The sequence below is a fragment of the Malus domestica genome, chromosome 02 (genome assembly GCF_042453785.1).
Source record: "Malus domestica chromosome 02, GDT2T_hap1".
Lineage (NCBI taxonomy): Eukaryota > Viridiplantae > Streptophyta > Magnoliopsida > Rosales > Rosaceae > Malus > Malus domestica.
Genome location: NC_091662.1, coordinates 32,407,458 through 32,435,299, shown reverse-complemented (window position 1 = coordinate 32,435,299; position 27,842 = coordinate 32,407,458). Strand labels below are relative to the sequence as shown.

The 27,842-nt window shown below is 34.5% G+C and overlaps 1 protein-coding gene across 2 annotated transcripts; it reads right to left on the bottom strand.

Annotated features, from left to right (window-relative positions):
* Window positions 1-647: 647 nt before the first annotated feature.
* Window positions 648-8,256, bottom strand: LOC103409218 (oligoribonuclease). 2 transcript variants are annotated; one of them, XM_008348039.4, is made up of 8 exons: window positions 7,934-8,256; window positions 7,007-7,135; window positions 6,340-6,416; window positions 4,496-4,577; window positions 4,271-4,326; window positions 2,930-3,016; window positions 1,133-1,223; window positions 648-940 (listed from the first exon to the last, which is right to left on the bottom strand). In XM_008348039.4, exons 1-8 carry the CDS (start codon window positions 8,037-8,039, stop codon window positions 822-824), a joined length of 747 nt encoding a protein of 248 aa, XP_008346261.2. In that variant the 5' UTR covers window positions 8,040-8,256; the 3' UTR covers window positions 648-821. The 2 variants fall into 2 exon arrangements, with proteins under 2 accessions (XP_008346261.2, XP_008346257.2); XM_008348035.4 differs by having other exon boundaries at window positions 648-943; window positions 7,934-8,218.
* Between the last annotated feature and the right edge of the window lie 19,586 nt (window positions 8,257-27,842).

Genomic DNA, 27,842 nt, shown 5'->3' with positions numbered 1-27,842 from the left:
ATTTGGGCTACTCTCTCATGTTGTGCTCTCATCATTCCTATAAATACTAAATTATCTAACCACAACTTCATCTCCTATACTCAATTCACTCGTACTCAATTTACTCATTCTAGTTATGTTTTTGTGAAGAAAAAATTTTGAATTTTTTTTTTTGTTAAAATGTTCACAAAAAGATTTTAGGAGAACATAATGTTAAATTAATTAAAAAAAAAGTTAACATAAACAAAAAATGCACACCTAATCAAATTATCACATAAAATTGTAAAAACCTCAAATTTAAGATTGATTCTACCATAAGCACTCTTACATTTGAGACAATATTCCTTCAGGGACACAAAGATTCCCTTTTAAGTCCGTGTATGAGTACTCAAAGATGATGATGAGAGTCTCTAAATAGGGACTCCCATTAGCGATGCTCTCAATATTACAATCTAATGATATTCCTTTTTACTTGTAAATAAGAGGTCTTAGGTTCAAATATCGTGGATGGCAAATTCGATACCAAATTAAGTTGCCCATTATATGACTTAACCGAACTTCCCCACTTCCCCCTCATCTTACTGTAAATAAAACATTGTACAAAAACAAAACAAAACGTATAAGATCTACAAAAATTAAGAAAACCCGAGGTCCATCGAAGTTTAAGATTAAAAACAATCACCAGCTAAGTTGGGCATAATTATATAACTTGACAGGTCGGCATAACATCGATGTAGTCGCAATACAAATCCTCTCCATTGTTTAATTTTAGTGCATAATTATAGTAGTAATACACAAACTGCTAGTAATGAAGTAGTAAAGGGGTTTGAGGCCGCATTGAGTCACTTCTTTCTAAATGCTTTGAATATATTGTCCTTGTAGTATTTGAGTTCTCTGATGCTTTCTCTGATATCGTCCAAGGCTCTGTGTTTATTTTCTTTGGAAGGGGCTTTCTGATTATCTGCTAAACAACCACCATACATATTAAGTAATTAGTCGATACATGTCCCAAGTAAATTCACTCAGGAGTGCAAGTACAACAAAGCTTCCGGGTAAACACTTGTGTTCAATATGCCCGTTTTCTCAGTTCGGATGGCCTAAAGGTGTTGGTAGAGAAAAATTAGAGTGTACCAGGTTATGTAAGAATGATTACCTCTAGGATACCAGCGAATGCATAGAGCTTTAATACTGCTAACATCCACTAATACATGGGAGAAAAGGCTAGCCAAATCCGGCATGTACTTCTGCCAGAAAGAAACCAGTTAAACAACTCCAACCATGCTGATTATATGTATCTAAATAAGGAAAGGTAACAAAATACGGAGGACAAGCGCAGAATCTTCAAAATAAGCAAAACCTTTCATTCTTTTAAGGCAAGGAAAAATAAATGGGCAGCCAAGGGAATAGCAAGAGAGCTTTATCTTCCAGAACAGACACAAAGATGACATTTTCTTTTGGTAAGAAATTGAACAATTAAATTGAATTCAAACATATGCCCTTGTCCAATATTCCAATTCCTCCACAAGCCCCATAAACCTTTTTGTTCCAAAGAAAACACCATGAAACCACAATCCACATGGTCAGGACTACTCTAAATAAATTTTACAAACTACTACTATTTTTTTCCTCTTCGTCCACAACCTCGTTTGCAATCAAACTTACATCTATACTATGGTCCCTCTTTACGAACGCCCCTTGTCTTTTACATCTCCAAAATCCTCCTCATCCCTTTTAATTTCCTCATAAGCTTGTCACCTCCCCATCCCAGACTTGAATCTTCTCATCATTCCACCATTCCTCAAATCACTTTCTCGAGTGGTGTTTCAGATCAAACACAACAGGACAACGATCTGAAGAAATCCTAGTAACTAGTAAGCGCTAATGGCCTCAATGAGGAAATTCCTCTTCCCATTCTACTACATATAAATATCTGTCCAATCTCCCGTGAATGACAGTTTCCATCATTTTTTACAATGTAAATAAGATGTTGTGCAACTCCGGATCATACAAATTTGTTTCCCTTGTAAAATCATTAAAATTCCTCATGCTTCTTGTCACCCTTTTTCCATTAGATTTCTTGTGGAAAATGTCAGACTGCACAATTTATAACTTGATCCTATTGCTTACTCTGGCTCTGCTCTATTATAGCTAGACAACAGTATAACACTGTGCAGCATAACTGAAACCTAATATAGCAAAACCTTGTAGCAGAACTGTAACCTAGAGGGAATGTAAGCATTCATCAGGAACCTGAGGTGTGGACTCCCTTGAAGAGTTTACTCATCATTTTACGTTACACTTTCCCAAGTCCAATATAGATGTTAGTTTACTCATCATTTTACGTTACACTTTCCCAAGTCTAATATAGATGTTTCTAGTTAGAATGGTGTAATCCTTAACTGTAATTTCAAAACTGGAACCACCAATTCTTTTTGGAGATACAACAACAACAACAACTAAGCCTTTTACCACTAGGTGGGGCACAGATTTCAATTTTTGGAGATAAAAAAAATTTAAAAAAAAAAAAAACTGCTATAATTAGGATTCTGATTACGTAGATATCTGGTTTCCTGGTTTGTTTAAGGGTGCAACTTAGTTTCCTAGTAAGTGATTTGGTTCTTATTTAGTTTCCTACTCTGAAGAAGCTTGTGATTACAATCATACCTAATTTGTATTTCTATCCTTATTTTCCCAGAATCCCTACTACTCCAAGCATCCGCTTCCGACATAACAGGAAAACAACCAAATAAGTGAAAAAAATGTCCATTAATGCAGACACAAAACAGATGTGCTGCACAGTGGGGTCCCTCCTTGCATGCTGATCGGCTTATGAAATAATACCAATGTACTACTAATAAAAAAATACATCAAAATTAGTCAACCTCCTATTAGACCTTTATGCAATTCAAGTTAATTATGAATAAAATCCAGGAAAAGTGATTCAAATTACCTTCAAAAACAGAAAATCCACATAAACTGAATTTCCTGCTAAGACAGGTTGATATGTTCCAATGTTTCTCTTTACAAATTCTATGACCTGCAGTATTCAAGTACATATTTAATTGCCCAGAAATATAAAGAAAGAGGTATGTGACGTTAATATCATCAACAATTAAATTTCCTCGAACAGATACAACTAGAACGTACAAAAAGATCACAAATGAAGTGAAAAAAGGATGATTACTTAATAAGTAATGTGTATGTAACAATTAAATTAACTAGTTGTTCATCAAAACAAGGTCGGAGAATTTTCTTATCCAAAACAACTAAGGGAGAGTACAATGGATATCAAATTTGTCTTCTCTATGTAAGGAAATGACCAAAAGTTCCAGGTTGTTTGTTATTTTGACATCGAGAAACTCAGAGGTAGAATTCTTTAAAAATATTTCCATTGAAATTGTTTAAATTTTTTATTCAATCCTATGATTAAACAAGTGTTATTAAAATCACATTGAATATTGATTAAAAGAATACCAGACATCCGACGACAGAACAATAATTAATTATACCAACCAAAACTGAAGGTTCATGAGTGCATCATAGCCTTAATTATACCCTGATGCAAATAATCATGCATTTCCGTTTGTTTCTTTTATTTCTGGTGTCTAGTTATAAGATTTAGTCACAGTTTAGGAGCCATTCGGATTCTGTAATAAAGTAATAATGAATGTGTAGAAATACCAAACGTTGCTTAGGCCCCAATGATAAGAGAAATTCATTGATGCAGTTATAGAGTTCAAAACCTTCTTTTCAGGGAATAGAAGTGTCTAATAGATGATGTAGTTTAAAGAGCTTTTCCCAGGTTCCCCTTCAGAGAAGGAACTATAACTTCTTCCATAATTCCATCTACATTAAGTGGTACCACAGCCACCTTAGGTATGCAATTTCTATGGATTTCTAACTAGAGAAAACCTACACAGTCTACAACAGCACTTTCAACAAAAGCAGCAGATTCTAGAGAAAATTACTCAACTATGCGGAAGGATGGAGCAAGCAGAAATTTTCAGTCTTCCTGCTCATGGTATTAAGTGGCAAAGAGGTCAGCAAACATGTCTAAACATGAAAACAAAAGCCCTCCAGCGATACAAAGATACCAACAGAAACAGCAGCATTTAGAGGATTCATAAGGTGACAGTGTAGCTTTACCCCATCTCTGGTTATATGCAGAGGATGAGTGTTAAACAGGACCAAAACCACATAGCAGCCGCGCAGTAAACAAATGTGCATATGATAAAAAAAATATTGACAAGAAATCTCGTGTAAAAAAAAAAAAAAAAAAGTTCTTTCACACCTGCTGTTCAGCTTCTTTTTCACTAATCGAACTTTCGAGCACTTTTGTCGTCAACCCTAATATCATTAAAGTTTGTTAGTTGTGAAATCCTGCATCATATGCTACAATGACAAGAGATTCTTGTGCACGAAATAACACATGGAGATAAAGAGGACAAAATCTTCGTTCATATGTTCCTACAAAGTACAAATGTCAGATGACAATTTTATTGCCCTGCTTACTTACCACTAGCTGCATGATGAGTTTGACACCATTCTCCCATTCTATCTAAACACTCCTTAGTTTGATGGATAACTAAATCTGGGCCCTGAAACATAAAAGGGGGAAAAGGGAGGAAAATAACAGGTTGGGTATCCATGTGACAATGCTAGTTAGTCAACTGAGATGCATGTTGAAATTGAGTGCAATTGATAAAAGAGCAAGTGAACTGTAAGACACCACAATAAGAATCAGGAAAAATATAACATTTCAGGGTATTCTGACAAACAAACATACTTAACTCAATCAGGTTTTGTTTCTTTAACTTCTCAAATTACAAGATTATAAATAAAAAAGTTTAGAAAAATTCTGCAGCTTTACAATTCCAAAGTCAACAATTTGTGTAAATAGCACATGACTATCATCTCAGAGAAATCAATGTCTGATCATTCTATTTAGAAGATCGGTGCACAGTTATTTTACCATATTTGTGACATTTACACAGATGTTAAAGGCTAATAGAATAAGGATGACTAAATCGCACTTCGGAAAATGACACTGAGAAAGTTGAACAGTCACGCATTCTCATGGATATGTGAACCATTGGTGCTACCTAACCTTTTTTCTTTGGTTTCTTTTTTGGAATGATGCTATCACATTACAGCTACAAGTTCAAAATTATAAAATGGCGATCCACATTTCACAAGTTGAGAAGATGGAATACAATTGATGAACACAACCCATTTCCATATTATAAGGAAGACATGGGAGAACAAAGAAGCCTTGGAAGGTTTCCATAATATTTAAACTGCTAGTGATTATCAGTCCTACATGTTCTTTAGGATTGAGAAAACTCAGTCTCTGACCTGCCCTCAATTGAACCTATCTGAGATGTTTTGGTCCCTTCTTCGCTTTCGAATCTTGTTTTTTCTTTTCAGGAGATATTTTCATGTAGCTATATAGCACCCACTATAAGATATCCCGAGTCTTGAAAACCCCACCAAAATCACAAAAGATCAATTCCAAGCCATTGACAGATATGCTAGAGTTAATATGAATAACAAAACAAAATCGAACTAACTTAATGGAGAGAACTGATTGACGGACCAACTCTTGAGCAGAGCACACGCCATTTCTAAAAAGGTAATTTCCACACTAAGTACTATTTACTAAATATTTTTTCAGAATCAAGTACCATAAACTGGTGCAGCACAAATATTTCAATAAGGCGTACATGCAGCCTAAAGTAATTACGTATGAATACTCTACTAAAAGAAAATTCAGGTCCTTGTATACATGGAATTGGCTTTCTATAACTGGTGGAGTATAGGCTAGTTTCAGCCGCAAATGATTCTGTTTGAAGAGTTGACTTTCTTGGTTACCTTAATTGTTGATTGATCAGCTTAATTCCTAAAAACTAGATTAATCGTATTACTGAATTTTTGTCTTGGAGTTCTCCATAAACACCAACACCAATGTACTCTACTAACTTGTAAATTTGTAATGCAATCCAGTTTCTTAGTTCTTTCTTTTCAATACCAACCACTACTTTCTCAGAATCTCAGAAGCTGTCCCACAATATGATGCCCCATAGACAGGGATTTACATGTCAAGACAAGATTTCATTATAGAATTCCAGGGGGAATAAAGTGAAAGAATGTACATATTCTAGATAAAGTAAATATAACATATATGGAACAGCCAAAATTATGCCAAAACATAAAAAAAAAATTATAATACTTACTGAGTTCACCCCATGTAATCTTTTAAATTGCAATCAGGGATAAGATACAAATGTACTAGAAGATTACATGGTGCTGATGTATAAAGTAGCTGACTATCCAAACATTAACAAACTATGCTGAAAATACCTCCACTGACTTGGTTAATTTTCCATCAGTGATTATACAAGCAATCTCCAGTATTCGATCAACTTCAACATTTAAACCTGCATGGCCATGGAAGTGAAGGAGAAGATTTTCATGTCACCACATTTTAGAGAAATTAATCATAGAAATTATCAATTGAATGAAAACATAAGAATGTCAGTTTGAAAAAACTACGTTGTCTGGCATTCCTACATATTATATGCGTGTTTTTGTTTTATTTTCCAGAAAGAAAACAGAATGATTTTATTAATAATAAAAAAGACTGAGAAGGACAACTAAGGTGGACCAGTTGTCCATATATAAATAACCCTTAACCTACAGAACATCCTTAGCGGGAAAGATAGACAACTATCCACATAGAACAGAAGAACCAGACAATTACAAGCATGAAGCCTAGGAAGCAGCAACATCCAATTTGGAAGGAAGAAAGGAAGTCAAAGAATGCAGCTTAACTTGATGCCCAATACAAAGCAAAAAATCAGTCTTATCCCATAACCAATACACAAATTCCCCTACCAGAACCAAAAATATGGCTAGTGCGCCAAGACTAGCAAAGAAATCATCAATGTTATTTTTTGCAGGGGGTCTTCAATTATCAATATCATTTAGTCAGACATTCTTATATTATACCAAACAATATTACCCTCACCAGTCATTTCCAAGTCAATCCATATCAGGGGCCTCTTGTATTCTTCTGGAAGCATCTCTGTACTTTGTTGACTCTGCTTCTCGTTTACGAGCAACATTTTATCAGAGTTGATGACTTTCTTATCGCTGCCTGCTTCAAAAGATGCATTATTAGAATGCAGATATTCAATCTCCATATGGAGAAAGATTCTCAACCAATATTCATCTAAAGTGGTCCATATATTGTTACTAAATATATGCCCAAGTCTAGCCTAACATCATGAATCTGGTTTACATTTAGGTAAGAAATGTTAAGAAAATAAGTTAATTTCTGTAAGATAACATTAATTTTATTACAGCTTAATAATTACAAGAAGCATTGGACAAGATCCCCACCGTACAATATAATCACCAACAAAACCTCACAACAAGAAAACACTCTGAAAAACACACGCATTCAAAAAGTTACAACTTCTTTGAGGGAAAAGTTAAGAAAAAGAACCTAAAAATCGTGTTTCCTGATTCGGTTGGCTGCGTTGAATATGCAAGTATGCAGCATCCGCATATAAATAACAAAAGTAAATAGTAATTAAAGAGCATTCCCAACGACTTAAATCCGGATATTGTCGAAATCACCTCAATTTACAGGTTCAATCAGTAGCCATAGAAATGGTCCCAAAATCTAAAGTAAACAAGGAGTTTATAGCCTAAATCAGCAACAAACTTCACTAGTAACCAAATAAGTGAAGCACGCTTAATTTATACACAATCAACTAATCAAGCGACCCCAAGACGGCTTTTTCTTCAATTTTTTCACATTTTTGGCAAAATAATCATATTACGAAAGCAATTCTCAAAAGATAGAGAAAAGGGTTTGCATTAAGCAAAAGGCAGCATTCCAAATAAGCCTAACCCTAAACCCTAACTGATGGAAGGAAAGTGAATGAACCTGAAGATTTTGGAGTGTCATTGGAAGCAGAAGTTGCGAATCGCATTGGATGGTCGTCATCGGCGTCGAGCTCCAGCACAGAGAATGCATTTGCGAGGCACTCCATTGTTTCTCTGTGTTGAATATGGTTGCTTGGTTGTGGTTCTGGGCAAAATTTGAAGTGAAACAGAGGTTTAAAAAGAGAGCAATTTGACAACTGCGGTTAGTTGTATTTTACCAACGGAGGTCGCTTAATTTTCAATCGCTAGTGTCTCATGCTGTGTATGGTATGTTCGATCCTTCCGTGAATTATAACCACTTTATTACTAATTTATTATTAGTTTATTATGAGACGAAGATAAGGTTCGATCGCTCTATATTAATATAGATAATATTGTTTATTAAAAAAAAGGTTTACTTTCTTCTTTTTACTACTTCATTAATTAAAATTCTATTCATTTTTAATTTTTGATCAAGGTACTTGGGTATTAATAATATCATTAATTATTTGAATAATAAAATATTTTTAATTTTAAATATATTTCTTTAGTGTTAAAAATGTTAGAATTAGTATATTTATATTTATGGCTAATATTTTTATCATATATTTTTATTTTTAGTTTATACCTATTTTTAATTTGTACCAATTTTCTTTCCATTTTTAATTTGTACCCATATATTAGTTTCTTTTTGTGCCCATATTTTTTAAAGTGTTATTTGTGTTTGTACTTATGTGTATACCGTCACATGACATTGTATATTTAATCAACAACAACAACAAAGCATTTTCCCACTAAGTGGGGTCGGCTATATGAATCCTAGAACGTCATTGCGCTCGGTTTTGTGTCATGTCCTCCGTTAGATCCAAGTACTCTAAGTCTTTTCTTAGGGTCTCTTCCAAAGTTTTCCTAGGTCTTCCTCTACCCCTTCGGCCCTGAACCTCTGTCTCGTAGTCACATCTTCGAACCGGAGCGTCAGTAGGCCTTCTTTGCACATGTCCAAACCACCGTAACCGATTTTCTCTCATCTTTCCTTCAATTTCGGCTACTCCTACTTTACCTCAGATATCCTCATTCCTAATCTTATCCTTTTCTCGTGTGCCTACACATCCAACGAAGCATTCTCATCTCCGCTACACATATTTTGTGTACGTGTTGATGCTTCACTGCCCAACATTCTGTGCCATACAGCATCGTCGGCCTTATTGTCGTCCTATAAAATTTTCCCTTGAGCTTCAGTGGCCTACGACGGTCACACAACACGCCGGATGCACTCTTCCACTTCATCCATCCAGCTTGTATTCTATGGTTGAGATATCCATCTAATTCTTCGTTCTTATGCAAGATAGATCCTAGGTAGCGAAAACGGTCGCTCTTTGGTATTTCTTGATCTCCAATCCTCACCCCTAACTCATTTTGGCCTCCGTTTGCACTGAACTTGCACTCCATATATTCTGTCTTTGATCGGCTTAGGCAAAGACCTTTAGATTCCAACACTTCTCTCCAAAAGTTAAGCTTCGCATTTACCCTTTCCTGAGTTTCATCTATCAACACTATATCGTTTGCGAAAAGCATACACCAAGGAATATCATCTTGAATATGTCATGTTAACTCATCCATTACCAACGCATAAAGGTAAGGACTAAAGGATTGTTGATGCACGAAATCAGTGAGGACTTTGGTACAACATAAAGTATTAAGTTTGTGATCTTCACTAGATTGATCCGATCATTAGTGTGGATAAGTATGTAAATGGATAGAGACAGGAAAGCAAACACAAGATGTACGTGGTTCACCCAGATTGGCTAAGTCCACGGAGTAGAGGAGTTCTCATTAATTGTGAAGGGTTTACACAAGTACATAGGTTCAAGCTCTCCTTTAGTGAGTACAAGTGAATGATTTAGGGCAAATGACATTAGGAAATATTGTGGGAGAATTATCTCGTAATCACGAAACTTCTAAGTACCGAAGTGTGGTATCGTCTTCACTTGCCTTATCTGTCTCATAGGTAGATGTGGCATCTTCTCTGAAAGTACTCTTCCTCCATCCAAGGGTGGTATCTTTAACTGGTGAAGATGCACAAGGTAATGTATCAATTTCACTTGAAGCTTACTTGTAGTTTTAGGTTTGGTCAAGCGCGATACAAACCATGTAGTAGGAGTCCCCCAAGTCGCCGAGTTAGGGGATCTGCTGAAAAAGGTGACAGACAAGGTAAGCAATCAAAGCTCCAAGTAATCAGTCTCAGATCAGAAGTTTGATTTCGAGTTCCGGCTGATTGTTCTCATTCTCCTTATCTTGCAGGCAGCATGAAGGATAAAGAGAAGAAAAAAGAGAAGAGATGATATGAGATACTTTTGCTTTTGAAGAAGTAACTTTCTACAGGCTTATTCTTGAACTGGGCTTGAGGGTTTTCTGGTTTCATCCAGAGTATAAGGCCGACTGAAGAATTTGAGGGTCAAAACAAGTCCATCAAATCTAGAGTACGTTCGACCCTACTGATATGGGATACTTTTGCTGTTGACAATGTAATGGATGTATCGGCACGTGTTCTGTTACGCTTGTCTCCACATGCTTCCTTGTATCCTTCTCACTTGCCCTATCTGTTCCTCAGGCAGATGTGGTATCTTCTCTAGAAGCATAAGATGTTGAAGATGAGTACTCGAGAGCAATGTCAGGTAAGTAATCAGGTAAGGGGTTCCAGGTAGTCAATTCCTGACTGGAAGCTTGATTCCAAGTGTTGACTGATTGCTCTCTTTCTCCTTGTCTTGCAGGTAAGAATAAGGCCAAAGGAAAAAACAGGGAAAAAGCATGATATGGGATACTCTTGCTTTTAACCCTGATGATATGAGATATTCTTGCTCTGGTGTAGCTTGTTTGCAGAGGTATTATCGGGGGAAAAGAAAGCTGAGTATTTCGAGAGGCTTCATTGGGAGTGCCCTCTCAGATATGAGGAAGAGTTGAGCATTTTTGCAGGTCTTCCTGTCCGTTGAAGATGAAGGTCGACATATATAGGAGTCTCCCTAACAACAAGTAGTAATGTTATTCATTTACCCTGCTTGGTCATAGCACGGTAGTGGGAGCTGCCAGCTTCACGTGTTTTAATTCTGTCAGAGCACTTTGAAAAAGTGGTTTGTGGTATCTGGAAAGCTGATGTTGCGTGTGAAGATTACAAACAAGCTTTATCCAAGGAGATCTGGCTCTCGAAGTTGAGAAAGTGGTGCCTCTTTGGTTTTTGAACAAGTAATCCTATCGGGGATCTGGCTCTCGAGATTCGAAGAACAGTGCCTCTTCGATTTTTGAGAAAGCAATCATGTTGGGAGTCTGGCTCTCGAGATTCGGAGAGCGGTGTCTCTTCGATTTTTGAGAAAGTAATTATGTTGGGAGTTTGACTCTCGAGATTCGGAGGGCGGTGCCTCTTCGATCTTGGAGCAAGCAATCTTGTTGGGAGTGTTTTCTCGAATGTGAGTAAAGGTTGGGCATGTTTGCTAGTCTACCTTGCCACGGAGCACAGAGGTTGACACACAGGGACTTTCCAATTATCCAGCAGTGGTCCTGTTCCTTTACCCTTGTGGGTAATAATATGGTAGCTAGACCTTCAAAATTTATGTGTCTAAACTTTGTTAGTGCTGTTTCTTTGCTATTCTTTTACCCTCTTGGTCATAGCGATGTAATGGGAGCTGCAAGCATCACATGTCTAAACTTTGTCAGAGATCTTTGGCAAAGTTATCTGTGGTACCCATGAGCTGATGTTGCGTGTGGAAAGTGGATGATTGAACAATAAGATTCACGTGCTTTCTACTTCTCCAGAAATCTTCGACAGAATGCCCGTAATTTCCGCAAAGCTGAGTGTGCATGTAACAGGTACTGACAAGGCTGATAGAAAAATTACATATGGTATATTTATGTTTTATGCCTAAACTTTTTATCATATATTTATTTTTAGTTTGTACCCACTTTTAATTTGCAACATTTTTTTTAATTTGTAGTATTTTCTTTTTGTTTTTATTTTGTACCCATGTATTAATTTCTTTTAACGCCTATATTTTTAAAAAATTCATTTGTACTCATAATTTTTTAATCATTTATATGTACCTTAATTTATTTATAATGTACCCATTCTTCTTTATTAATGTACCGCTTTGTTATATGTGAAATGTACCAATTTTTTTAACACTATGGATACATTCTTTTGCCATTTATTATTTCTTATTTTTACATATTTTTAATCCATTTATTCAATCAAAATGTTTGAATTTTTTTTATTGTAACCGTTTCTAATAGTATATTATAATGAGGGATTTTAAATTTATAGGATTATAAATTTCATAAAGTATCAAACAATTAATGTCAAAACTATAAAAATAAAAATATAAATTGTAATATAATGAGGTGTACAAAGTCAAGGAACTTTGATCAAACTTTAAATACCATTAAGGTTTTAGTCAAAGAATGTTAAGGATTAGGGACCACATCCAAAATATCCCAAAAAAAAAATGTTTGATACTAATACACATGGTTGTACTGTTAATATATATATATATATATATATATATATATATATATATATAAATGAAGGGTTTTTATCATAAATAATCCCTGAAATTGACCTCTCCTATCAAGATGGTCATTGAAATTGAAAATCTATCAATATAGTATGGTCATTCCGTTAGAATTCTGTTAAAAATTATGTTAAGTGCTGATGTGAATTAAAATATTTAAATAATAAAAAAAACCTTTTTATTTTTACACATACACACACAAAAGAAAAAAGGAAAAATAAGATGACTGTTCATCATCTTCCTTCCTTTCCCACTTAGCAACCACTACAGCCCCACACCACCATATTGACTACAACTCTGGATCGAGCGACACCAGAAAGGTTTCATCTTGATTATTAGCATCTAATAGCACGAGGACCGCGAGAATAGGGGTACGACTGATTGGATTGGCTGGAGCGGATGGCGTTGATACGATCGCTGGACGAGAGATGTAGGTTGGGGATGGCATGTGGTTGGGCTTGGAGTGATCAGACAGGTTGGGATGGAGGTGGTGATGGTTTCATTGGATGGAGGGAGAGGTTTGGAGCTGAGCAGGAGGAAGAGGAAGACATTGATGGTGAGAGGGTGGTGGGTTTAGTGGTCAATGTTGGGTGGGTGTGAGGGTATATGCATATGGTAATTGCATTATAACAGGGCTTGGTTGATGGTTGTGTCACTATAGGAGTCGAGGTTGGGGGAGAGAAAAAAGATGATGAACAGTCATCTTCTTCTTTTTATTTTTAAGTTTTTAATTATAAAAATAAAATTAAAAAAAAACTTATTTAAATATTTTCTAATTCACATGGCAATATTTAAATAGATTTGTGGGATCCAGTTATGTACCACATCAGTACATAATAGAATTTTTGACACAATTGTGATGGAATGACCACATTGCTTTATGGCACCCATTTTCAAGGACTACATTGATCGAGTTTCAATTTCAGAGACCCTCTTTCATGTGATGAGTCAATTTCAAAGACCATTTGTGATAAAAACCCATAAATGAATGAAAACCTTCTTCAATATAAATACAAATAAATTATGAAAATCCATTGAGGTATTTTGTCACACCCCGATCCCATGATACGTCCCAGATCTACACGTGGCATCATTAAGTACGTCTCTCATATCTCGCCTCCGAGACATAAACAAGACACCATTCAAGATCCAATAAAGGAATAACTTTTCATTTATTTTATAGCTGCATCTAACCTCACTGATAGACTGCCTAAGTACCCTCCGACGCGATCAAACCATTCGTAGTTCACCAGCCACTACACTTTGACGTTTATCACAATATGTTTTAGCATATCATTCCTCAATCAAATATTGGAACTCAACATGCATAAATTGCTAGATTCAGGGCTCCATAGCGAACCCACATGACAACCAATATTTTCATTTTATCAATCATATAAATCACTAGGTCAACACAATACCACAATACCACAATTCACTGCATGTAACATATCAAAGAACCGACATAGCACAATACCATTCTCTAGTCACATTAATCAACTAATCTGACTATAATAATAACAATCATATCCATACGTAATAAATGCATAGTTTATGAAATCATAATCGAATCGTTGGAAATCTTGAAGAAGTCACCTAGATGTCCAAATACTTTTCTAATTCAATTCATAAGATTCTTTAAACCATTGTTAAAAAACAAATTAAAAAACTAGGGCTAGAGTGACACAGTTATATCGAAGCCTACAATAAGTAACCAAGTAGATAATGACACACCAATGCGGATTAACCAGGCGAAGTCACTCCTATACATACTGATAGGCAGTGATCACCTAATGCAGATTTACCAGGCGTCATCACCCCTAAACCACGTATGGCCATACCTAGGTAACGAGGATCGCCTAATGCGGATTAACCAGGCGCGGTCTTAGGGTTGCCCAATGCGGATTAACCAGGCGCAACCCATATATAGTATGGTTCACCAATACGGATTAACCAGGCGGAACCATCCATGTACCACTGCTACATGGTGCAGTCACATTATCACACAACATACATCAAAATAAATAAATTATAATTACTAACATACACATTATCAATTCCACAAAACAAATGAATATCGAATCACATAACATACATTCTATAACCTACGTCATTTCATCATGAATCACAATTTCAAATATACTTATTACCGATTCCTTTTAACTACCCAATATCTAACCACACAGGCATACAAGTTTGACGAAATTTTCTAGCAAGGTTCATTCTCATATTTTCATACTAGTGATCATATCTCTTATAGGAATTGTTATTGGCACTTCAAAATTTTCATTTTACACTCCTCGCAAGTGTATTTTCTTTCTAATTATAAAAAGTTTGGATTGTAAAATGAGATTTTTGGAGTGCCAATAACAATTCCCTCTATTATTTATATTATCTAGAAATCCAATAAACATATATATAATAGTAAGGCATCAATTTCACAAACACCGAGGTATACATTAATTCGGATAGCTCGCTAACCAAGATAGGCCCACTAGACTCTACTTAGTCTCTAGTAATATTAATTTTAGTATTTAAAAACAATCTGAAACATGTTGACCAAAAGTCAACTCACCGTCAAAGGTAGGGTCCACAACCTTATGTTATTCGATCCGGAATATCTGCCCAACGGATTTTTGATCCATAACTTCCCAAAGGTCTCATTACTCTTCTAGAATAATATCCTAAAATTTTGAGATGATCCAACAGTCGGATCTTCTCCAATCGCTAAACTTAAGTAGTGATCAATAATTAGTTTTGCAAACTTAGAAATTCAATTTAGGAAGATCCGTATGTCGGATCCCTAATCCATCAGTTCTTAATGTCCTTAAATATTACATACCATAACATACTAAGGTTTGGTGACGATCTTACAGTCGGATCATCAATGGTTATAATGATCAAGTGGCTTAATCTAACAAAACTATGTTCAAACGATAGGATTTCTTCAATCAGATGTTAAATATGGAATCGGGACATCAAATTTAGTCTAGGAAGACCATGTGGTGTCTCAGCCATGCGTTGCCGCCACCCAGCAGCTGGCAGCCTTGATTCGCCGGAAAATACACCTAATTCGATAATTGCTCACATATATCAAGATGAAAGCTTGAAAATGCCATGAACAGTGGGAATCCTTAGAAATTGGTGTCCTTAATTCATCTTTCCCTGTGCTCTGCCACCCCTAAACTTGTTTAGACCTTGTTCATGGGTTTAATGAGAGCCGAGAATGGGTGGTGGTTGGTGGTGCTGCTTGTAGGATCAACGGATCACCGTTCGTGGCATTATTGGACCCATCCCATTGTTCTTCGCTATACGGGGTCAAAACCTTGTCGAACTTGGATGAAAATGGATAGGGAAGGCTAGTGTGAAGTTTCCAAGTGGTGACTTGGTGAAATTCACCAAAAAAACAACGGAAAATTGTCAGAAATCTTACCGGGTTGTCGGGTCGAAGGGTCTGGAAAAGGGTTTCCTGCTTCCCTCTTCTCTTTTTTCTCTCCTTACCCCTTTCTGATTGGTACCCATCTCTCTCCTTTTCTCTCCTACGTCTCTCATTTTCCCCCATCTATCTCGCTACCATCTGGCAGCTTCTAGTCCTTTTTTTATTAATATAAATTCTAGAAAATACTATAAAATCTCGTTAGTACAAATAAGTTGTTTACATTAGTGAAATCCAGGAACCGGGTTTCACATATTTTTTATAAGAAAACATAAATAGTGTTTTTTTAATGCACTTCAAAAAGAACTTTTATTGAGAACGCTTTTAATTATTTTAAAAGTACTTTTAAACGAGCTCATGGCCGGTGACTTTTTGATAAAAAAATTCTTTAAAATTATTGTTTTTTTTTAATTTTTTTTAATTTTTTATATAACTGTTACCATCCTAATTAGGTTAGGCAGTAAACCCTATTGGAATTCTATATTATATTTTAAATAGTGTCCTAATTTGGTTGTAATACCTAAAAGTTAAGGAATATAAAATCACAATGGGGTGAGATAACACACACCTCATAATTCACTAAATCTCTTTCTTTCTCTAGGTGCCGCACCTCACTCTGTCTCACTTTATAATTCTTCAATTAAACAGGCTTACGATATCTTGATGATGAAATTGCATTGTGAATTTTGCGAGTCAAAGAAACCAAAAGAAAATAGAAGCACGAATAGGGTTCTAAAACCCAGGAAAACCGGGGAAAAAAAAAGAATATCGCAGTTGAGTCGCGGCCTAAAGTAGCCGAGCCGAGCCAAGCCCCACTGGTTGGCCTGAAGCACGACGTAGCCATTGGCAAAAGAAAATAATAGGTAGTGTTTCGAAATCTAATTCAAACTACTCATTTAATCCAACATTTACGACTGCAGCTACACATCAATCCATAAGAGAGACAGATGGAGGTTTGAATTAGACTTATCAAAAATGGAATTGGGATTGTCTTAGAAGACAAGTTGGAGGCAAAGAATTGTGTCAAAACAAAATGTCCATACTACATTTTAATTTAATATTTATTTGACAAAATTGACGAAAATGGGTGAACTGAGACTAAATGAGACGAGGCAAAGTGAGACAAAATCTATTTCAGAAAGTAAAGTGAGATTAAATGACAGTTTCAGAGGCCAATATAGCCAACTTAGTCTCCGTGTTTTAAATTTGGCTAATTTAGTCATCGTGTTTGTCTATGTTAGCTAATTAAGGATATTTCATTCAATTTCTTTTAAAAAATTCATAAGAAAATTATATGAGATATAATTACGGTATTACCCTTTCTCTTGATAGAAAAATGAAAATCAATGAGAAATAGCACATAAAAGAGATAAAACTTCCAATCTGAAAAATGATTAAGGTTGTGACATAGAAAAGAAAGGGGGATATGTTAAGGAGGAGGCCGGAGAGTTGGGAGGAGAATAATTTTTCTTTTAAATTTAAATTTATTTTTAAATATTTTAAATCAAATAAATAATTTTATACATACGTTTATAATTATTTATAAAAAATTTACAAAAATTAGATGAAAATGTCATTAATTGGCTAACGGAGATAAACACAAGGATCAAATTGGCCAAATTGAAAACATAATGACTCAATTGACTCAATGACTAAAATATAGGAACCATTTTAACATTTTGGTCTTGATTTTATACGAAATCACCATTTTTCTTCAAGAGTGGGCAATGGGCATATTAATGCCACTAAATTGTTGTGAAATACCAAAAGTCATTCATAGCAAGAATCGATGATTCTGAAGTATGAATTCATGCACCAGCCACCAAGCTTTTCATTTACCAATGTTACGGCCTTTACCATTCTCGAGGTGGAAAGCTCCTCCAAATTCCAGATTAAATACCCCAACGTGGGCTGGATCTCCACGGTACACCTACACATACAAGCCAGGGAAGACAAGATGTGGTTCAAACAGTAGAACAACTAGAAAGAACAAAGACTGCAAAAAGAGAAATTACAGAAAGAAAATGTCTTCAGCGACAACCGAAAATTGTGAACAACAAACTACTCATTCTGATTCGTTGGTTGAAATGGTAAGTCTCTCGATTATAATGACTAGGGTTGCTGACGGTATCTTTCTTTCTTCACATATATTTTATTCTTAATCTTAACCTGATTGAGTGAGTATAATATTTGAAGTATACTGAAGAATATAAAGATATTTTTTCTGGGACATTCACATGGAGAGTCGAACACTTCTCGAAGTTGCAGAGCAAGCATTACTCTGACGTTTTCATCATTGGTGGTTTTAAATGGTACGTATTTGACTTTGAGTTATCTCCTATATAGATACGTGCGTTCGGATTTTTTTTTCTGCTCTGCGTTATTTGGACTGCATAAACTTGGTGTGATTTGATCAGGCGGATCCTCATGTATCCAAAGGGGTGCCGCAGAGACGGCTATTTGGCTATATATTTGAATGTTGCAGATGCTTCGACATTGCCATCTGGGTGGAGTATTTGTGCTCAATTCACGTTCACTGTGGTTAATCAACTTAACAGAAATAAGTCAAAAACACTAGGTATTTTTTTCCGTTCAGTATGTTTTGAAATTGCATCAATTTATGTCTTTTATTTGTTTGTCTTTCATTAAATTGATGATTTGACAATCGTGAGACTCACTTATGGGTCAACGTAGTAGCCACAATATAGTCCAAAACTAGTCATCGTGGAGCTTTGGCTTCTCTTAATCAATGGTTCATATTTCAAAACAACAACTAATTACATCGTTTGGTCCCAATAACGCAGAGCAGTATTCTCACTCTTGAGTTTATATTTCAAAACAACTGAGTTCAGGCAGTATTCTCACTCTTTAGTTTATAATGAGTGATGTGTTAGGAGCTTAAAACGAGTTTTTTTGTTTCTTTTCAAAAAAGAATTCGTGTATATCCATTTAAAAAATACAAAAGTACATGCAGGGTGAGTGTCTTATTGTTCAGTTTGTTTTTCTCTTCCTTCTAGGAAACTCTGGACTCTTGAGAGATTGCAATTTCATATTCTAAGGCAATTAACAGTGTTTTTCTCGTCTTTACTTCCCCATGCATTTCTTGTATATAACCAAACACATGAAAGTGCTCTTGCAGCTTTCTGTAATCCGTTTTCTAAATTCTCAAAGTGAACCAAACAAATAGCTTAAATTCGCTAATTGGTACATCATGCGTTTTATTCCTGCTTGATGGCGGTTTGTTCTTGTTCCCTTGCATGATATTATTCATAAAATCTTTTTTCATCTCAAATTTAGTTTTTTTTTTTTTCTTTCTGATTAGCACTTATTGGCATAGAAACTAATTAGCTAGCTGTTTTGGTATGAGTGGCATCGGAGGAATGGTAGATCTTAAGGTTTGATTTTCTGATAACTTAAATGAATCCACCTATAATTTGGCCATGAATGGCTTGGTGAAATTGCATGTCAAAACTGGTTCCTGCATCTCCATATGTGGTTTTGACTGATTTTGATATATTGAAAAGCAATAGGATGTACATGCATATGCAAGAACCATTATCTTATCAAACTTAATTCCTTACCTGTGAATATTTTTGAAGAAGTTTGTATATATGTAAAATCTTATCAAGTCTCTCAGTAAAAAGACAATTATCATCTAACCCCAATAGGTGTATAGTTTTAGTCAAGTGCTGGTCGCATCTCTTTGAACAATTTTAAGAGTTGCGCTATGTAAAAGTCAACGGTAAATACTTATTTTTTTTTGGTTATCAAATATAGCCAGGCATGATGAGTTGGAAGTCGGACATTGCTGCAATAATATTTTTCCCTTCCTGACGAATATTTTATTTAAGGAATTGTTATTGGCACTCCAAAAATCTTATTTTACACTTCAAACTTTTTATATTTGGAAAGAAAAATACACTTGTGAGGAGTGTAGAATGAGATTTTTTGAGTGTCAATAACATTTTCCTTTGTTTATTGAATCATGGTTTTTTGGTTAATTATATTTTTTTGTAACTGTCTGAAAATTCTTTATTGTTGATGTACACAGGCATTCTTAATTAATTTTTCTTGTGACATCGTTTGATATTTTTTTTTTTTTTTTTTTGTAGAATTTCAAAAAGAGAACAAGTTCAAAGAAGAGGTGACTACATTGGGTTACACATTTGTAACTTTGCCTTTTAGTAAGCTCCATGACTGTACTGAAGGCTATCTTGTGAATGATACATGTATTATTGAAGTAAAGGTTTATGTCGTTGAGGCTCAAATCGATGAGGATGAAAACGAGGAAGGATCATCTTCTCTTGTTAAGAGCACGAACCACTCACTAAGTGCAAATTCTATGCAAGTTCCAGACTCTTCAGTAGCACCCAATTCTAAAGCACATTGTGAACAGCTGCTTCCCTCCAATGATAAACCAAGTTCTCTACAAATTTGCAGTAACAATAGCACCGATAGTCCTACTGGCCCTCGTGTAGTCAAGTTACCTGAAAGAGAAAAACTACCCTACACTACTCCAGCTAGTGAGCTCATCGATTTCAAAGGTTTAGGTTGGATTGAGAAAGCTTTTGTTCCACTACTAGAGGAGGTTTGTTCAGGGCATCCTTCATTGATCGAGTGCCAACAAAAGAGGAGTCTTAAGTTCACTGAATGTGCATTCACAGCTCTGGGAAGAGTCCTGCATTTTTTAAAGACTACAAAAAGTAGGGATATGACGTCTGAGGACTCCTGCGACCACCTTCAACTTTTATGGGAAGAGCTTGAGATCTTCAGATTTGATTTGTCGTGGTTAGAGCCATATGTTCAGTCTGCTTTGTGTATGAAGAAATTTGAGGAAATGACAGGGCGAGTGAAAAGATTGAGAGAAGATGTGGATGCTATGGAGATCAAATTAAGAAGACGAAGGACCGAGCTAGTTGAAGCAGAGGTAGATCTTGATCGGGTAGCAGAAAGTGACTTGGTGAATTTAAAGGAGATAGATATGGATAGAGAGTTAGGTTATGGGGGGCATTAGCCTAATTTTGGAATTCATCGTTTATTATTTTGGTCATATGACTGCGATGGACAGTTTTAATATGTACGCAGTATATATCTATTCAAAGTTGGGACTGATTTTCATTTTCAACTATGCAAGATATATACTTGCTTTCATACTATTATTTACAGTATTTCTGCAGCAGTATTTTTTTTCTTAGCTTGAATTCTTGTTCCTGTTCAAGGTTCAGAATCTTTCAGAAAATATTTTATATTGTATTTCGACAGATAACATTATGATGAAGTATTACAATTGGTAACACATAAAAATATATTATAAAAGTCTGACATGGAAAAAGTCTAGAGATTTTGATTAAAAATTGAAAATCAATAAGGTTTGAGTCAATGAACATTGGTGAATAGAGACTGAAACCTAATTACTCTTTAATACTAACCCCTTCAAGATCACTAATCATATGATTAATGTATTCATTTGTTTTGGGAACTGTTATTAACACTCTAAAAGTTTAATTCTACATTCCTCACAAGTGTATTTTTCTTTCTAATTATAGAAAGTTTGGAGTGCCAAATAAGATTTTTGGAGTGTTAATAACAATTCCCTTTGTTTTATACAAAAGTAAAAGTAGAAGAAAGTAGAAAACATACCTTTACAGTGTGCTATAAACCCGATCGATTTAGCAATCCCATAAACTTCTTTCAAAGTTTGAATCCACATTGTATAGCTCTTCCTCTTAGGCTCCAAAGTATAGAATCCCTCTAACTGCTGTCGACACCTTCTAGTATCAGATGAGTGAAGGAATGTGATTAGTAAGTGTGTGAAGCTAGTTAACACTTACTCAAACATGAAGGATTGTGGTGGTGGCCAGATTTGGTGGTGGTGATAGTGTGGTTTTCCCTATTGAAAACTAAAACTCACTCCTCTCACTCTAAAGATGATTGCTCTTCTCTACAAGAATAGTGATCTCCTCTCTCTCCTTTCTCTCTTCCTCAGTGAGAATGCATGTGAGGTTTCTCTTATAGCTGAAAGGATAAGTGAGAGTGCTCGAACTTCCACGAGAAGTTTTCTCTTCTTTATGGCAACTGGACTAACTTGAATTTTAAAATGAAAACAAGATTCAAACACAACTAACCCTAGGAAAAACCGTCCGACATCTTTAGTGGGTCTTTTGTCTACTTGGGTCGCATTTTTTACTTAATGTAGTCAAGACGTCAAAGATAAGTGCGTTGTATATGCATGATTACATCACCCTTACTAGGACGCTTTTGGACTAAATCGTGGGAGAATAGATGCAAAGCGGAAAATATCTCGACGAGGAGTAAGTTTTGGCATACTACATGCTAGACATAAGCGGGTCAACTTCTCACTTGAGATTCATTGAGAGAAGTGGCCTCTTTCAAAGGTAAAGTTTTTGGAAAATTTAAGGATGCCCATCAGGTAGTGGTTATATGTAGATGTCAATATTGATATCGGTATCGATTGCCTTAGATGAAAATTTGCTAAAAAACATGGATATTAAAAATTAAACTTTATGGAATGCCATATGATAGTTTGTTGATACTTAACTGCTATGTCGGAAATATCGCTAAATCTTGTCACTTTTAAACGAAGTTTAAGTGTTTCTCTGATATCTTTTGAAGTTTAGACTTTAGCCCCTTTTTATGCTTTTATTTAATTTTTTCATTACTTTCACAGAAATATTGATCGTATCAAAAAAATTTCAAACACTATCATTACGAGGCCTCAAATCTTGGATTGTTCAAAGTTGAATTTTGGTTTCCTAGGTGGACCAATAGTGGGATTTTGTTTACAACTAGCAGGAATGCCCGTGCTTTGTTGCGGGTTTTCAAACCATGAATAATATCCACAGAAAAATTAATTGAAAATGTTGCAGCAATATATTGCATTCTTAAATGTAGCAATTCAGACAATGCACGTTTTACATGAGTAACGCTTACAAAACCACAAATTTACACAATTATCTCCAAATAAAAGAAAAAGCAAGAGATAGGTGCATTGATACATAAAATAAGCAGTTCAGTTTACATTGCTACTTTATTAAGTCAACATCGAGAGCTAATATACAATCAAAATTACTTTAAGGAAAGTTTACGTTGACAAAAGTTGCAATGACAAAATATAGTATCTTTGCATCAGAGACTGAAGTACCATGCAATTTACACATATTTTGTTTGTGCATGCAACATGACAAAATACATGTCCTGCAAGGCTTGCTGTCGTTCCAACAGTTGTAAAAAATAATAAGACATCTTCTTATGGTATGTGAATTAGGTAACTTTAATAGTGGAATGCCCAAAAAGTATATATCTATAGTAGTGGAATGGCCAAAAAATATATATCTTTGATCCTTTGCAGCAATCCATGATGAAGTCTTTTATAGCTCATTTGCAAATGAACATCTCCAACACTAAGCAGCAAACCAGAACAAAAATTCAATAATTGTCCAAGTTGGTATATATTATTGTAAACAATATCTCATTATACATGTCCTTGATTTTCTTTGTCTATGATCTATTTCTTAATGCACTGATCGAAATTTTGTCTGCAGGTTCAACTTTTGGGACAACCAAGTTAGAGAATTCCGCAGAGATTTTGGCTGAATTAGCAGACGGTGGTTGTCTCCCCTCATCATGTTTGATGTGAAAACATGTCAAATTTAAAAAGGATGGAAATGAACATTATAAAGTGCATGCATGATGTTTTTGTTTAATGAAATACCAACATTATTTGAAGGAGAAAATTAACCTGTGAGCTTTTGAAGGTTCATTTTCAACAAATAGTGTCCTTTTTACACCCTTGTTTGTCACAGCTGATTGGATTTCTCAAGTTTGCGATTGCAGGGTCATAAAAGGGAGAAGGATTGCTGCATCAATGACTTGTTTCCCAGTGTTGCTAGTAGGTGTACACGGTATAATCGAACTAAGTTTTGGGTCAAATGATGCTTGTTCCTAACTAAGTTTTGGGTCAAATGATGCTTGTTCCTCAACTATTCCATGAACAACAAAGTCGGTGTTGCCAAACTCATTGTTTTGATTACCAAAACAGACCTAGAATTTTTTCATGTTGCCAACCAATTTTTGGAAGTGCGGTAGCAACACAGAAGAGTCGTCATGGCCTTCTTCTATGACCAAAGAGTGGCAAGAAATACCTAGAGGTTATTCAGTAGTCATTCCCATCACTAAGAATTTGAATTGATTTCATCCATAATAAAATTCATTTAAACCTAAATAAAAGACGAAGATATTATGACGTGAGTTTAGTAGTTTAAAAAGAATGCTTGCAATAAAAACCATATTTATTGCAAAGAGATATAAAGAATGTAGAAAAAATAAACTAGGAAATTACCATAGCTTAGGCATTTTTCCGAGTTGCCCATGTTCAAAGCACTAAAAGGTTCCATATGTATTTTTCACACTTTTGTGGCAATAGGAGCATGACTTGTACCACCATCCCTTGGTCAGATAGTAACCGACAATTGTTGCTTGGCATACGAAACTTGTATTATGATATCATATAAAATTTTCAAATACAAAAGACATTTAGGAATAAACTCCCAGACATGACACTTGCACCCTAGAAAATGTATTTCCACCCAAATTATAAAATAGAATACAAATTTTGGACATGAGATCACATTTTGGAAAATTTATATTGAGTCGTGAAAGATAAGTTGTTTAATTTTTTGTACTGAAGCTTATAAATGAACAAAGAAACAAACAACATGACACTTTATATGCATAACACAGTATAGACTAAGAAACAATATGTCATTTCCAAAATAGAACAAACAATTAATTGCGAAGCAGTTGCAAAATACAATTGATAAAACATGAGATAATTTAGTGATGGTGGATTGACCTTGTTTAATGCTGGATCAAGATGAAGCAATTGTTCAATTGTCTTCTGTTTAGAATTAGCCATAACAATAGCCTTTCCATACTTTGCAGCAGAAGTCTGTAGAATTTCAATGGGTGTTTTGAGGTATTCAATCCTGATTTTCACATTTTTAGGTCCAAGAATATAGACGGTAAAAATATAAACGAAAAAAAAAACATTAAATAAGGTTTGTTCACTTACTCTTGCTTATATTATGAAAGTTGTGGGATATCAGGATTGAAAATACAAATTGTTTAGTCTGTGCTCCCCAGAACAGGTTTTCCTATAAATATAAAGATAACAATTATAAACACAAAAGTAAAGCGATCAGATATAGACTTTATTAAGGTATAACCTTTGTATTGCTTCACTTTGAGTGAAGTCAAAACAACAAAGGCAGGCGGCGAAAGCGACTGCAATGCATCCTCTAGAAAGCTTGTTGTAGTTTCTGCCTATAGGGTCACTGTAACTTGTTCACCTCTACAATTATAAAATGGAGTCAGAACTTTCTATGTAATTTTCGTATGGCTATATATGTATAAATATGCAATCACAGTTTAAGAGAAGTATAGTTCACCTATTATTTTGAAGTTGGAGGTTTCGCTTTTTCTCAACTCTGATATTTTGCACAGTCATGTTCTCAATCGGTTGTAAAGTCATCAAACAACAAAAAAACATCTACATATGATATAGTTATAAGAACTAGTTTAAGCTAAATTCAATTAAAAACTAAGAATAATGATTTTAGAGTACTGGCAATAGTCAAAATTAGATGCTTTACCTGTGAGGTTTACATCTCTATCAACTTTCTTGTGAAGCTCATCAAATTCAATTAAATTAAACCAATGCATCGGGATCACTTGATTTGGTTTCTCAATAGGGACTATGGTAGTGTTTTTGTTCAACCATATAACAATCAAATCATATATAATTCTGGAAATTAAAGAACAGACAGGAAAGTGATAGAAAGCATCTTCCTGGAATGAGTACTACTCCATCATGAAAATCTTTGTGAAGGACATGATCCGGCTTAGTATAATCTTGAAACCAAGCAACTTAATGGAACTAGAATTCAGTTGGCACGAAATTCCCTTTCCCGTTACTATATGGACACTTATGTTGAAAGTTTAGTTTACTCAATAACTAGAAGAAACAAGTCAGATTATCACCTATTTTATTTTCTCTCTGTATGAATCAAATATTTACGTTTTTCATATTACACCTGTACCTTTGTCTTTGGGAAGTGCTAACAAGTTGTAGTTTTGAAAAATTTTAATGCATGTCCAAGTTCATTTTAGGAAAAATCTAGTAGTTTATATTTTTACATGTCCTTCCATTTTTTTTTTTTTTGACATGATAATTAACTAGAAATCAGCATTACTATATTCTCTGTGCTCTTGTACTCTGTATTTCACCACAATGTTCAAGTGTCATTGTTAAATATCGCCAATGTGGTCGAAATAGTCTTTAATTGATGTCAACTATGTATTGCCAGAATCGATCTTAAGATTAAAACCAAATATATTCTTTCGGAGGCTCTAAGACACCCTACGTAGGGTCTAAGACTTCTTAAAACCAAACCATGTGTTTAGACTTTAAACTTACGATTTGGGATTTGGCAGTACATTCTTATAGTGCACAATTTTATGACGTCGTTTATGAGAATGTTGAATAAAAACTGTCAAAGGAAATTAACAGCTAATTAAAAAACATAGAAAAGAAATCACTCCAAAGAAAATAGCATGGGATTTATCTAGTGAATTACCGAACTGTTATATTTTTTTCTTCTGAAAATATGAATGTAGTCCCTAAAACTTAATTTTCTCCACATAAAACCAGACATAAGTTTTTTTACTAGAATAAAACCCATTGACTAGATTCCACATCAACAAATTCCTTAATTATATTTGACTTCACACATTTAAAAAAAATTTGATGCCCAAAACACGCCTATTTGAATGTTTGATTTACACAATTAATTCCATACATATTGTAAGGGAGAATTAATGATTTACATGCCTAATAAATCTATTAATACATGCTTAGTTAAGTCAATAAAACTATATTTTAAGCATAAATGTAGGTAAATTATTTCACACACACACACACATATATATAACAACAAAAAAAGAATGCTTGACATACATAAAAAATTCATGCAAAATAATTTGCCTACATAATAAAGCAAACCCAAATATATGCAAAATCATATACCTACATAAAAATATGTTATTATTTTATTCAATACTAGTTTACCTATTATTTGTACATATAATAACAAAACGTGCCCAATATATATGATGATACATACAAAATAAAATACCTACATAATGAAGAAATGCTATTTGGTTCAAGATTAATTTACTTACAAAATAAAGAAATTGTTTTTTTTATTAAAGATTAATTTACCTATTATTTGTACATATATCTTATAGTAATAAAATGTGCCAAATATATGTGATAATACATGGAAAATAAATTACCTACGAAATAGAAGAATGTTATTTGATTCAATATTAATTTACCTACAAAGGATATGTTATTTGCTCATCATAAATTTAAATATAGGTAGATTGATATACATATATATATATATGTATATGTTTATATATATGTGTGTGTGTGTGTATATATATATATATTGAGGTTATGGTAGTAATATATACATTTGAACGTATATATGTGTGTGTTTGGGGTAATAATATGTGCAATAATTTTATTTTCATTGTAATTAAGGTGAGCAATAACATGTATTGATTTTTATTTTGAATATTGTGGTACAAATTGTAAATATTTTGTAATTATAGGTCAATTACTTCTATACTTGGCAGCCATTTGTAAATTTGGGTTTTATTTGGATATTTATAACTAGGTGGGTTTTTATCTAGAAAATAAGAATGGTAAGGGTCTATATCTAAAGATCCAAAAAAAAAAAAAAATTAGCACACTGAGAGACGGAAAAATATTTTTGTTGTCCGCCCTGCATCAAAGGTGAGAAAGGCCTTCTTTATCTCAGCCTCAATTATTAATTGAAAACTCATTCATA

What these genes read in the sequence shown, in the direction of transcription:
- LOC103409218 (XM_008348035.4), bottom strand. Translation starts at nt 8,039, where the DNA reads ATGGAGTGCCTCGCAAATGCATTCTCTGTGCTGGAGCTCGACGCCGAT. An exon ending in TGACACTCCAAAATCTTCAG is followed by an intron (nt 7,136 to 7,933) that starts GTTCATTCACTT and finishes CTTTTGAAGCAG; the next exon opens with GCAGCGATAAGAAAGTCATC. An exon ending in AACTCATCATGCAGCTAGTG is followed by an intron (nt 4,327 to 4,495) that starts GTAAGTAAGCAG and finishes TAATGATATTAG; the next exon opens with GGTTGACGACAAAAGTGCTC.